The sequence below is a fragment of the Chlorocebus sabaeus genome, chromosome 15 (assembly GCF_047675955.1).
Source record: "Chlorocebus sabaeus isolate Y175 chromosome 15, mChlSab1.0.hap1, whole genome shotgun sequence".
Classification (NCBI taxonomy): Eukaryota; Metazoa; Chordata; class Mammalia; order Primates; family Cercopithecidae; genus Chlorocebus; species Chlorocebus sabaeus.
Genome location: NC_132918.1, coordinates 17,678,788 through 17,692,348, shown reverse-complemented (window position 1 = coordinate 17,692,348; position 13,561 = coordinate 17,678,788). Strand labels below are relative to the sequence as shown.

At 39.0% G+C, this 13,561-nt stretch overlaps 1 protein-coding gene across 4 annotated transcripts in view; it reads left to right on the top strand.

Annotated features, from left to right (window-relative positions):
• The window catches only part of FNDC3B (fibronectin type III domain containing 3B), a 360,789-nt gene that overhangs the window by 61,340 nt on the left and 285,888 nt on the right, over positions 1-13,561 (top strand). For 3 of the 4 annotated variants that reach the window (XM_007972094.3, XM_007972095.3, XM_073023462.1), the window contains exon 2: positions 10,994-11,132. In XM_007972094.3, the coding sequence (XP_007970285.2) occupies positions 11,022-11,132 (111 nt within the window). In that variant the 5' untranslated portion in view covers positions 10,994-11,021. Of the gene's footprint in view, positions 1-3,633; positions 3,654-10,993; positions 11,133-13,561 lie in introns of those variants that run through there. The other variant, XM_007972097.3, reaches the window with a different exon arrangement.

Sequence of the window (13,561 nt, the reverse complement as noted above, 5' to 3'; positions counted from 1 at the left end):
TCAAAGTCTAGAAAAGAGGCCACAGCTGGGAAACCAAATTTAGACATTGGGGCTTATCTCAGATGAAAGGTTTCGTAGAGCGTGGAGGTCTGTTGACTTTGCATGGTATTTCGTCAGAAGTGTCCAAATGCGGATTCGTTTTTAGTTAATCGAGTATAACATTTCATTGTAATGCCATTTAACCATATGCCTTTATTTCTAGAACTCTAGAATTCTAGTTCAGTGCCACTATAAAGTGGGTACACAATAAATATCTGGTTAACACAATGGTTGATTACCTTTTTTCAAGTTCTTTTGTTTGATGTCATTTTATAAGGTACTTTTCAGCTAAGTCCTTTGTTTGGAATATTGTTATTATTAAAGGGAGAAACCTTCAACCTGCTTTATACTTATTTTACAGTAGTTACTTAAAACTAATAGACTCTTGAAACCCTTTGTACCAAAGATATTACTCCAGCAGTCTCCTCATCAATAACTTCTGCCCTTCTTTGGAGATAATTTTGCTTTTGTGTTTAATCACGGCGCATTTCATTAAAATCACCATGGAAGACATAACTAGCAATTTATAATTTGGTTTCTGCTAGTTTTTTTTTTTTTTCTCCTCTAATTTTAAACCGTCTAGGCTAAATGATAGTATAATAGATTTGCTTAATCCTCCTTAAGCTACTTTAAAATGTGCTCTAAAAATTATTAAGTCTGTATTTTGGTAAGGAAGCACCAAAAACTCAATTGTAGCCTTTGTGGAGGGGAACCAAGCACCCCTTAGGAGGGAGATGTTCTCTCGTGGGTTGTCTTTGAAAGTTATCTTTTGATACCTTTTCTGTTTTGTACCATGTGCTTGTTTTATCTAGTCTTTAAAACTCACTAACCTATATATAAATTTTAACCAGCTCTTCTACTTGGGTTTTGTTGTCAAATTCTTAGATGTTACAGTTAGCTCGCTAAGAGCATGGACTTTTTATTTTCACTTTCTGAGTCTCTTTGTTAGCCTTAGTTGTTATATTTGTAAATGGACAATACCAACTACTTCATAGGATGTTTTGATGCTAGGTAAGAATTAGTGTGCAGGTGCCCCAAACAGTGCCTTTGTCCCAGCAGGCTGAAATAGCAGCTTCAGAATTCTTCCTCTACATCTTTCCAGAAAGCAATCAGTTGTTTGGTGCTTGCAACACATTTTTTTTTCTTCTATTCAAGGGGGTTATGCATGTCTCTTATGTGCCCAAATTGATGCACAAATGTGAATTTGATTCGTAACAGATCTCTACAAATAGAATAATAAAATATGTTTTGGATCTTATTAAAGGGCTATCTGGAAGTCATGTGCTTAAGTAGCTGTATCATTCATGTTATACATAAAGAAACTGAGACACAGAGAGCTTATATAGGAAAACCTGACCACAGTCCTGAAAAGCAGGGGGACCTGTCAAAGTGCTGTGGGGTGCCAGGCAGGTGTAGTGGCCAAGGGCTGGGCAAGGGTTGGGTAAAGCGTGAGCTTCTGGCGCTTGGGAGGAGGAGCATGTATTCTGACTTCCTGTCTCTTTCCACCTCCCCGTGCAGATTAGAATTAGACTTCCTCAAGGGGCTTTAGAAGTGATGTTTTTCCGCTATCTGACTACAGTTCTGTAGAGTTTCTCTCACTGTCTATTAGAAACATACATAAAATTTCAAATTTCACTGAAAATGTATATTTTCAGTTATCCCATGTTTGGATGATGTGACAAGGTTAGCTTGGGTATGTGTGAGAATAAGGGCTCATAGCTTTCGCATGTTTCCTTGTAGATACTTGACTGTCATCATTGGGATGTCTGGGTGTGAGATGCATTGTGATATGAGTGTGCCTGGAATCTAAGTGTTCTAATAAAAATGGTTAATTACATCTGCAAGCTTATGTAAATACCACTTAAAAACAACGAACAAAGCAAACGAACCTTTGGTTGGTAAACTTTTTTGTAGATAAGCCCCCTTTCCCTTTTAGTTAATATTTGCAAAACTGAGCTGTTATTTTTGTGAGGATGTGGATCTGAGGTCAAGAGATTGTGTATATATAGTGATGTAATTTTTTTCCATTTAGTTTTTATGTTTCTGTAAAGATTTGGGGTATGTTGGGCTGCTATGGAAGCAACCTCTATATTAATAGGGGGCTATGGAAGCAACCTCTATATTAATAGGGGGCTATGGAAGCAACCTCTATATTAATAGGGGGCTATGGAAGCAGCCTCAAATTACATGTAATTTTTACTCATAATCCTTATATATGTGGATTTTTCTCCCCCAGAAGATACTGCTTTCCCGTACATTAGATTTGAATTCAGACATGACTCTGCTTTGCCAAATTTAAAATTATGCCAAGACAAAAATGTTTAAAAAGCATCTATGGATTCTTGAAGGCAGGGCCTATGCATTAGGGACATCCATCCCCTTTTTGCACTTAAGAGCACAGTGGATGGTTCCTTTTGGCTTGTTGGTTGAACCTAGTATTTATTTTAATCTGGAGTGGTGGTGTTTTTAATCTAAAAAAACTCAGTTTCACAGGATTTCTCTGTGGATTTAAATGCTCCCAACTAAATCTTTTATGCTTATAATTGGATGTAAAACGCAAGAATGTTTTTAAGGTTAAGAACTTTTTCAGACAACTGTGATTTTACTTCGCTAATGAACACATATCAGACAAGAAGGCAAATTCCAGACTATTTGTGCCTCAACCAACCAGCTGGGCACATACCTCCAGGTACTGCTCATGTCTCAAGAGGTTTTTCTGCATGAACAATTATCACCACTCCTTCTTTCCTTCGAGTGGCAAGCCATGGCAAGAGTCTTTCTTGCACAGCTGTATAGAACTCAGCTGTAAAATTAGATTTTATTGGCATAAAAACACAGTGATTATCAGCACTGTGTGCTCAATACATTCTTTTCTCAACATTTTACTTAGATTCTTCCTTTTATGCAGAAGGCTCAAGCTATACTTAAATGAGGGAAACAGGTTTTTAGAAGTTTTTTTTGTGTGTGTGTGTCTTTTTTTTAAGCTTTAGTTTAATCAATATTAGGTATGCATGGTAAGCAGTTGGTATTGAAGGGAGGAAACATACTCCCTTAAGATCAGAAAGGAACCTTAAAGGCATATTATAGATTGATAATATTGTCATTTTATAAGAGAGGAAATTAATTGCTGAAGTTCAGAGCTAATTATTTTATTGACAAATCCCAGATTAGAACTCATATTTTCCAATACTCAGTGTTGGGGCCTGTCCACTATAGTGTTTTTTATTTATTTATTTATTTTAAGCTATTTTTAGCAGAGGGGCTGTGAAAAATTCTAATAACAGTTCTTAGTCCCTCTCCATATCCTTTTTTTTGGCGCTACTTACTTTGATTTTTTAAAAAGCAAGGGGGAATGTTTGCCTGAAGTGTACAGGAGGGATTAGCTCAAGGAAAAGCACTAAAACCACCTCTAGGTTTCTCCTGTCCAATGGCAGTGTCCCACATCAGGTTCATAATGACCACATGCTAATTCCACATGGGCAGAGCCAATGCCAAGGCACTGGTGTGGTGTTACTGGGAAGAGAAGGAAAAGCCATATTCTCACAGTAGCAGGGAAGTGGTCAAAACAGTCCGGTGTGTGTTGATGAATGAGCAGATTCCCCAGAATTTCAGAGGTAAAGAAGATCACGTAGTGTTCTATTTTGTTTTAATGAGATTTTTTTCTTTCTATTGACGCTGTTGGTGTTTCCATAGTTATTATCAGAAAGCATTTTCTGGTTTTGCTGAAAGGCTAGAAATGACAACTATTTTCGGAGTTTCTAGGTCGTGAAACCTCAGTCAACCTTTCAAAGCCAGCATTGATCAGGAAGGAAAGAGGTTTTTCTAATGAGGAAAAAAACAGTAAATGATACTTTGACATTTTATTAGTTGTAAGAATGTGTGCAACTGACTGTCTTACTTTGCTCTCTCTCTCCCTCTTTTTTCTAAGTTTTGCTAATAATAAAACTTAGGAAGTACACATTTGGGAAGTTGTCTGTCCTTGTGACTGATGGCATTTATACATAAAGGCCACTCATATGGGGGGAGGTTCATGAATGCAGTTTTTCTTTTCTTTTCTCTGTGGTATATGATTCTGTATCAAATTTTAACTTCTAGATGTTTGTTTATTTTTTTTTTACTACAGTGAAGGCACAAACCAATGTAAATCAGCGGCACAAATGTTTGTCATAATAAATTTTTGTTAGGTTTAGGTTTTATATTGGAAGCCATTTAGAAACTAGTCTTATAATCATTCATAAAACATTAGCTATTTTATTGTTTTACAAGAGTTATATAGAGTGTAGTAATTTCTTAGTAACCTCCCAAACCCCTCTTTTTCCAAACACAATATAGCAAAGTTGTATTTTCTGTGATTCAGTAAGTCAGATTGCATTTTGAGTATTCATGTGGTTTCCCCCACCCCGCTGAATCAGAAATATTTTGTTCCCATTATTATTATTATTATTAAAAAACCAAAACACAGACGGGGTTTCGCTATGTTACACACGTGGGTCTTGAACTTCTGAGCTCAAGCAGTCCCCCTGCCTCGGCCTCCCAAAGTGCTAGGATTACCATGCCCGGCCATTCCCTTATTACTGTTATACAAATGGCCAGGATGTTTCTCTGCTGTATTTTCTGAAACTTGACCCACCATAGATTCTCACTATTAGAAGTCAGTGGGTATTTTTAGTAGAGAAGGACATTTTCATGAATTGAGCTGATTTTACCTAATGTGTCTATGACAATATATTTTTCAGGCTACAGAAAAGCATATAGCAGAGCAAAATGATTACGTGTTGTTATGTTTAAAGTGTGTGAAGGTGATTGGTTAATCTGTATTGGAAAAGACACCAGCTTTATGCAGTACATGGAATCATAGTTAACTATAGTGGTATGAATTCCGATATTATTTTCAAGTTGCTTTATGGGTCCTTGTATTTGATGGGTTTTGAATTGGAGTATGGAAGTAAAAAGTTAAAACCGAACACATACATTCTACTTACTTGTTATATTACTCCATCAACCTTTTTTTTTTTTTTTTTTTTTTTTTTTTAAAAAAAAAGACAAGGTCTTGCTCTGTTGCCCAGGCTGGACTCAAACTACCTGGGCTGAAGCCATCATCTTGCCTCAGCCTCCTGAGTAGCTGGGACTACAGGTGTGCACCACCATGCCCAGTTTTCCATTGACTTTTTAAACACTGCTCCAGGATAGTCAAAGTTAGTGGGAGGCCTCATTAGGGTGCTGGTGAAGTGAGCCTGGGAGCCTCAGCCTGGCTTGTAATTGAACTCAGGGAATCAACTCCTCTCATCCAGCCTGGCCCAGCGGGTTTGGTTCTGATGGGTATACTTTGTTCCTTTTGGTACTGTTATGTTTCTTTTTCTCTTGTCATTTGAAATTAGTTTGCGTACTGTACTGCTAACTCACATCTTGAATTAATGTAAAGAAATTTCGGTCATTGGCCCACAGAGTGAAGACCAGGACATTTTGTTACTAATTTGAAGGCCAGTTTCACAGACTTAAAAAACTCTCCCAGCAGTAATTAGGGCTTTGGCTTTGTTTTAAGTTAGACATTCTTCCTAGTATATAATTGCTTTGGCCTTTGCAGGTGGGCTTGCAGTTCTCTTCTGAAATCGCTGTTTTTCGTGAATTTGGCCAATATGTTTCTTAGTATAGGCTGGGACCAAAGTACCATGGAAAATCTTTTTTAACTTGGAAAAGAGGAAGCAAAATAAGAAGAAAAAGGAATAAGCTAGTTGCCTAGAGAAATGCAAAAACTGAAGATCTTTTGTAATATTCTTTTAAAGTAAAGTTTCTTTAAAAGCTTTGGGGACATAATTGGGTGGAATTAAATGTCTTACTAATAGTGAGGATCTGTTCATTCTGTTTCCAGAGTGTCCTGCTCCAAATCCTGCATTTGAGCTCAGGGGTTGTTGGAAATGCTGGGTCTTGCTAGAAGTTAATCTCAAGTGCCCACGTGGCAGCCTTTCCCTGTCAATCAAAAGAAAAGAACTAGCTGGGTGTGAAGCACTTGTGGTTTTAGTGTTATGTGTGGTTAGGGGGAGAGGTTGTGAGGGCCTGTGGTTATTACCAAATTCTTTGATATGGAAGTATGGGTACAAACAAAATAAAGAATAGGAGAGAAACCCTGGTGCTCTGTGTAGGGGAAAGAGAAGTCCATAGCATTCGACAAATAAATGCCTTGTAGTAGTAGTAGAGATGATCTAGTTTCTGTTTTTTTCTTATTAGTTTTGCAGTGCATTTCTTCATTTGTAAAGGGTAATTGATTTCAAGAATGGATTCATTATCACATCTCTGTGGTGTGTTGGGGGACAGTGTGGATGTGGTATAGCCTTGACCAAAATGCCTGAGTCCTATGATAGATTTGGCCAGCTCAGATACACATCTGTCTAGAGAAGAAGGAACCCAGACCAAGAAAATAAGTGTTTAGTCAGGGTGGTTTCTACGGAGCCTTTTTGACTGAGATGAAAATGAGTTATAGTGCAGTTACCGAGAGATCACACATCTGGCCTGCTCAGCTACCTTCACAGCTGACAGTCAGCTGGTGGTGAAAAGGAAGCCTGCGCAAAGCACACAGGGAACTTCCGAAACTGTATTCAGGGACTCCTTCTCTCCGTGTGTGTATGTAGCTGACAATCTGGCTGCCCAGCCCAAAGAAAATTTAAGACAGCAAATTTAGGAAAAGGCGCTGAGACTGGAGGGAGTGTGGTTAATGAAGAAAAGAGAAAGAAAAAAACATTACAATTCAGCATAAGAACTTATTGGGAGGCCGAGGCGGGTGGATCACAAGGTCAGGAGTTCTAGACCAGCCTGGCCAACATAGGGAAACCCTGTCTCTACTAAAAATACAAAAAATAGTTGGGCATGGTGGCACATGCTTGTAGTCCCAGCCACTCGGGAGTCTGAGGCAGGAGAATAGCTTGAACCCAGGAGGCGGAGTTTGTGGTGAGCTGAGATCACGCCACTGCACTCCATCCTGGGCAACAGAGCGAGACTCTGTCTTGATAAAAACAAAACAAAAAACAAAAAAGTAGGGGTGGGGTGATAATTGCTCTGTATATGTAAGGTCAGAATGTTTCCGTGACATCCTAATCCATCACTTTATGACTGAACACAGTATTCTTATAAACTGTCCTGAAATCCCTAATAAAAAATCTGTGGCCAGCCTGCTCTTTAATGAAGAACATGTGTAATTTCCATTCAGAATCATTACAAACAAATAGAGTAAGCTTTGGTTCTTAAAGTTAACTGTATGGATGAAAGCCTTCCACATCCATTGCTTCCTCTTTTAATTCCATTGAAAAGCTTTGTCAGCTCGCGTCAGTATTCCCAAGGTTTCCTCACAGCTGAGTTGAGCCACCCTGTTGAGAGTTAAGTCCACATGTAGTTTTGTCTCAGTTACTGGTTAAAACTGAGGAGGTTCACTTTTGGGTTGCTGTCACCATGGAGTGATGACTGCTCATGACAAGCCTTCCCAGGCCTCCTGGCCCGACCTAACCTGCTTTAACTGTTGATGGTTTTGCAGTGTGGTTTCCCCAGTTCACAACCTGAATCTGTGACTTTCTATTAGGAACACTCACTACGTTTCCCTTTTCATGCCTGGGGAATAACCAGAAAGATACTGCTGTGAAGCCTAAGTTTTATGCTTTCATGCTTTTATACTTTTCCTCCTTGCCTTGTCTCTAGTCTATTTTCTATGGAGCATGGACTAAGCTGTTTCTATTCTATGATCATTTTAAGGGACAGCTTGGCAGGCAGTTGCCTTTTAAGTAGTTGGGCAGTTCCTTGCCTCGAAATAATTCATTTCTTTCTATGTCTCTTGCATTCTAGGCAAATAAAAGTATTCTCTGTGTGTGCATGGAACATAGAAATGGGGATTTAAACATTGTTGGCTGCATGTAGGCCCCATCTAACTGAATCTGTTACCTTATATTCTTGTCAGGAAAGTCTGGTTTATCTGGTGAAACTGTTGGGGATTACAAAGAAGGCCTTGGATTCTAGCAAGCTGGTGGCTGAGGGAGAAGATCAGCAACGTTGGTTATGGCTGAGTGAGACTGGTGGGGTTCACAGTGGCCTTTATTCACTTTATTAATTCTCCTGTTTTCTCCATGGTTAACGCTGTGACTGTTGGGTGGAGTTGAAGCTTAGGCGTGTATGATGTTTATATGTTCCCACTGTATCTTTCTCAGGAGTGTTTGTACATACAGCTTCCCTGTTTCCCCTTCCTCCACTTCCCTCCCAGTCATTTCTAGTAACCATTGAACACTGTATGGGTGGAAAGTCCATCATGTAGTAGAGCAGAATTTTCAGGCATCTCACCTAAAGTTGCCTATGACGTTTTCAGAAGCAAATATAACGATCTCCTTGTGCCAGTGGACTTCTTTGGTTTCTTTTGGGGGTAAAATCCCTTATGAAAAGAGATGGTTTTGCACATCTGTGTCAGTCCCCATACTCTTCTATCCTACTTCTGTAAGGCCTTTGTAGGCCTGGGTCTGCGGGATCCATCTACCTTATCTCACACTTGCAGAACCTGGAGTTAATGCCCTGCTTAGGACTGACACCTGTGCTGTTTAGCGGGCTTGGATTGCTATGTCTCATTGACAGCAGTCCTGTTAACTAACACAATGCCTACCAGAAGGTTAGAACTGTTAGTGTTAGATGTGTTGTTGGTGTTGAGACATTCTTCGGTACTAGAGACAGGAGACCAGGAATGCCTAAATTTTGTACCAGATCACAACTGTCTTCTCAGTCCAACCTCCCCACTCGCCCACAGGACTCACACAAGAAACAATGAGAAATAGGAACGAAATAGCACCATTAATTGGATATGAGCTGCAAATCCAAGTGTTAAAAACTTTGGTTAGATGGGTTGGACCACATGGAGTATAAAGAGCTTCAGCGCAAAGCAGGTCCTAAGGACCCTCATCTCCGTCCTCCCATTTCAACTCTCTAAACCTGTATCATTATTTACTGTACACTGGCCTAATAGAAGGACCCATGGAAGCTGAAAGGACCTAGGGGGAGGCCCTGAAATGGGTTTACTCCTGTTGCCTTGTTGGATAAGAGAGAAGAGCTTCTATCCTTAGTTAGACTCACCTGTGAGATGTCAGAACTATGCGAAGCGGGAGAGGGCTTTGGCACTCACTAATGTAGCAGAGGGGATGCAGAGGAGACACAGAGCCACAGTCTGCACCACAGCCTCAATAGCGAGTGCCCAAGGAGGGGGGAAGAAGAGGTGAAAGTGCTTCTCCACTCTTAGATGCTTGTACTCAGACCCCTTAATGTAAATTACTGCCCTGTTAATCCAACCTGCCATTTCGAAGAAACATTAAATAAGACATCATACTTAGCACTTTGGGAGGCCGAGGCAGGTGGATCACCTGAGGTCATGTCAGGAGTTCAAGACCGGCCTGGCCAACATGGCAAAACCCTGTCTCTACTAAAAATATGAAAATTAGCCGGGCAGAGTGGCACGCACCTGTAATCCCAGCTACTTAGGAGGCTGAGGCAGGAGAATCGCTTGAACCTGGGAGGTAGAGGTTGCAGTGAACTGAGATCATGCCACTGCACTCCAGCCTGGGCAACACAGTGAGACTCTACTAAAAAAAAAAAAAAAAAAAGAAAAGATAGGCCTGTGTAGTGTCACCAATTTGAGAAAATAGCCATTTTTCTCTCATGCATTATTAGTAAGATGAAGAATATTAGGAATGAAATTGAAATAGACATTAGATTTCTTCTCCATCATTTGACCTATTCATAGTTCAAACAATTAAGTCATGATAATGTCAACGGGGACTATCTTAGTTTTAATTGTAAAAGAATCTGTTTTCTTTCATGAGGATAAACTATCAGACTTTGGGCTTGGTACTTTTATTTGCTTAGGAACTGAGTAATTGCCTCATAAAACAGCATGATGGTACTATTAACACCAAATTATAAGACCTGTTATTATAGAATTTGCTTTTCTGGTTGGGATAAGACTTCGTTTTTTTGTTGCTTAAAACAATTCGTTTCTCCAAATGGGTGTATAATAAACAGGTAAAATTTTGCCTATTTAAAATAAAAAAGTTTATAATCTCTTGGGTGGCTTTTATATATCTTTTGATACTTCCAAGGGAGGGCTTTTTTTGGGTGGGATGGAAAGAGGAGACATATATTTAACATTTAGAGTGGAGGTATTTAAGAATGAGAATAAGTATTTTATTTCTGTCATATCTACCTGAGACATATTTGAGGCAATTGTTTAAAAATTTGCCCCATTATTTTGTCTGATTTGAATATTAGGAATTAAAGGGTTCATTGACCAAACGTCCTTGAATTTGAAATTTTGGGGACTCTATTATGAATGATAAATTTAACTGTGGGCTATATGGCAATTGTTCCTCAGATCATTTAAAATTGTGTGAGAGTGTCTGTGTGTATTTATATTTTGTTCGTTTCTCCTTTGTCCATCTTTGCCATATATTTTAGGCATAATTGAAGAATATGTAAACACTTCTTAAGGAACAAGTTATAATTGTAAATAGGAATTTACTGTTATTTTCCTTCTATTGTATTGCAAAGCTAAATGACGGTGGCAAATACCATTATGGGATGAAAGTAGGCTTTGTGTTATTTTGAAAATGTGTATGAATTTCATTGGAATAAATGGAATAAACAGAATAGAAACAATGGAATCTACCTTTAAGCCTGACTGCACAAGTTTCCCTGGATATATCTGAGATACAGGCAAGTTATGTTCACATGGCCACTTAGAGATTCTGGTCTTTTGTCTCCTAGTTGAGGCTATTTCTTTGCCTTTGTTCTACCCCTCTTTGGGGCCTGACATAGTAATACAGGGCTCTCAGATTAGAATAACTTAGGTTTCATGATGGAGCATTTAGATTGCTGACTTGTTATGTTACAGGTGATTTTTGTGGTCCTGAGTACTTTTTTAAAAGTGGTGGTTCTCTTGCAGGAAGCCAGCTGAGGGAAGTTCTCCATGAATGTACGTCACAATGATGATGACCGACCAAATCCCTCTGGAACTGCCACCATTGCTGAACGGAGAGGTAGCCATGATGCCCCACTTGGTGAATGGAGATGCAGCTCAGCAGGTTGGTGTAGGAAGAGGGGAATTTAAGTCAAATTGTCTAAGTGGGAAACAGTAACGCAGTATTTGATTTACTTTGGGATTCAAAGATTTGTGATTTCAAACCTTAGCATTTCTAGAGGTAAGTGTTTTTGTTGTAGAATTACTGTATCTTTTTTTTTTTAATATTGTGATTTTAGAGAACAAAATCTTCCCTCATTCAGTTTGTATTCTTGAAACATTGAAAAGTGGATGACTTCTGAAGTGAGCCATTTTCAGATAGTGTACAAGTCTTTGAAATAAAATGGCTGTTTATTCATGCCATACTGTGCTTGATGAGTTTGCTTGGTTGGTCAGTGCCGCATGCTCAGAGGATCAGGTTTTGGCTTCACACAGGAGTGATCTCGGCAAGACGCGCAGGACACTGTGAACCCACCCTTGCTCCTGGAATTAGTCCTTCCAAATGTGTAGCTCATAAAAATCATGGTACTTTTTTTCCTCTAAATCTCCTTTGTCACTAGTTACTGAACATTGTGGAATAGAGAGTTATTTGTGAACTCGAGAAGTTATTTGTGATCTCAGTCAAGTAGCACTTGGGGGAAACAATTTAGACAGTAAGTGAAACTTTAAAAAATTATTAGGAATTGAACTATTACCTCTAATGTTAATTAAAAATTTTTATTATAACAGTTGGGCTTGCTCAGTTTTATAACTAAATAGATATTTTATCTTTGTACCTTCTTCAGAAGCATAAAAGCAAATTTTTATTTTGTGAAAAGTAGAATTGGGAGCAAGTGCTTGGAAAATATTTACCCAAAATATATTCATAATTCAAATAAGTTAATCATTTATTTGGTGTCAGTGCATGCCCCCTGCTCTAATATATCATATAGTGTATTCACACTCTATCAATCATTGTATATTAATTCTTTGTATATACCTTTGTTGGAGCTGACCTTGCTGCTTAATAATTTATATTATTTTCTCCTGCATTGCACTATGAACCTCTTAAGAACAAAATATGTATAATAGGTGCTCAGTAAATGTTTGTTAGTTGAATGCATTTCATGCCTTCTCACCACTGATGCAGACATCTCCCTTCCTGATTCCTCAATCTCTTCCTCTGCTGGATTACTTCCAGCAACGTACAGTAGTATCTTACCTCTCCCCACCCAGTAAAACAAAACCTCCTCACTTGATTCCACATCCCCCTCCAGTTGCTACCTCCTGTCCCCTTTTCCCTCTTTGGCAGTATTTCTCCACTTCCTCTCCTTACCGCCCATTCCTCACTTTACAGTCTTCACTCTGTGTTCTCATCTTCCTCTTCAGTCTTTAGCATGTCCTGTTGACTTTATCTCAGGAGTGTGTGCTGAATCCATCCTCTGCTGTATCCACTTCATTTCCACTACCATTGCTGGACCCTGCGCCATCATCTCACTAGGGTAGGGTAGGACAGGTCTTTTCACTGGTCTCTCTGCTTTACTTTTTGCCCTACCAGGAAGCATTCTCCACATAGATCCTGAGGTTTATTTCCAAATAAAAACTTTCTGATGTCATTAGCCTACCTCAGGCCACCTTCTCACACCTGGAGTGAAATCCAATCACGCTGCCTGGCTGCCAGCCTTCCTTGTTAGTGCTGGCCTGCCTCTCTGTCATTCTCTGCCTGCTCTCCTGCTCACTGTGCTCCATTAGTTCACGGGAAGGTTACAGAGTGTTGTGGATGGTTTCAAGATGCAGTGCTTGGTCTCCCAATTAAAAGAATTACTAATACAAAGAAAAAAAAGACAAGGTATTTAGTCAAATGTGAGTAAACTTGGGAAACAACTTAGGTCTCTCAGATGTGGTCACCTCATTCCCATTTGCCTGTGTAGCCGAGAGACCTGAGGCCACCCATCCATGTTGTACACCATGTTTATGTTTTGATGATTTCTTCCACATGTCCGTGATTTAGCTTGCCCTGCATATCTTACCTCAACTCTAAGCAGAAGCTGCTTAACAATTTTGGTTAATAAAATCATAAAGCTGGATAAGGTGGTCCATGCCTGTAATCCTAGCTACTCAGGAGGCTGAAGTAGGAGAATCCCTTGAGCCCAGGAGTTTGAGACCAGCCTGGGCAACATAGTGAGACACCATCTCTAAAAAGAAAAAAAAAAAACTCACATTTTTATTAAATCTTTCTTTAATTAATCTTATTAAAACTTTCTCTAAAGCTAATAAGAAAAGAATCTGTTAATGTATCTGTTTTATAAATGGTCAAAATAATCAAGCTTTATGAAAAAGTGGGGTTACACTTAAAAAAATCTCAGATGAAGAAACTATTTGTCTTTTTAATTGTGTTTGTGTTAAATATGTTTAATTGTGTTAGAAGCATTAACATCCTTGGCTCCAAGCTGTTACTTGGCATTAACTCTAACTTTTCTGTAATGGGAAAAATTGTTAAGTAGGTAAAGTGCA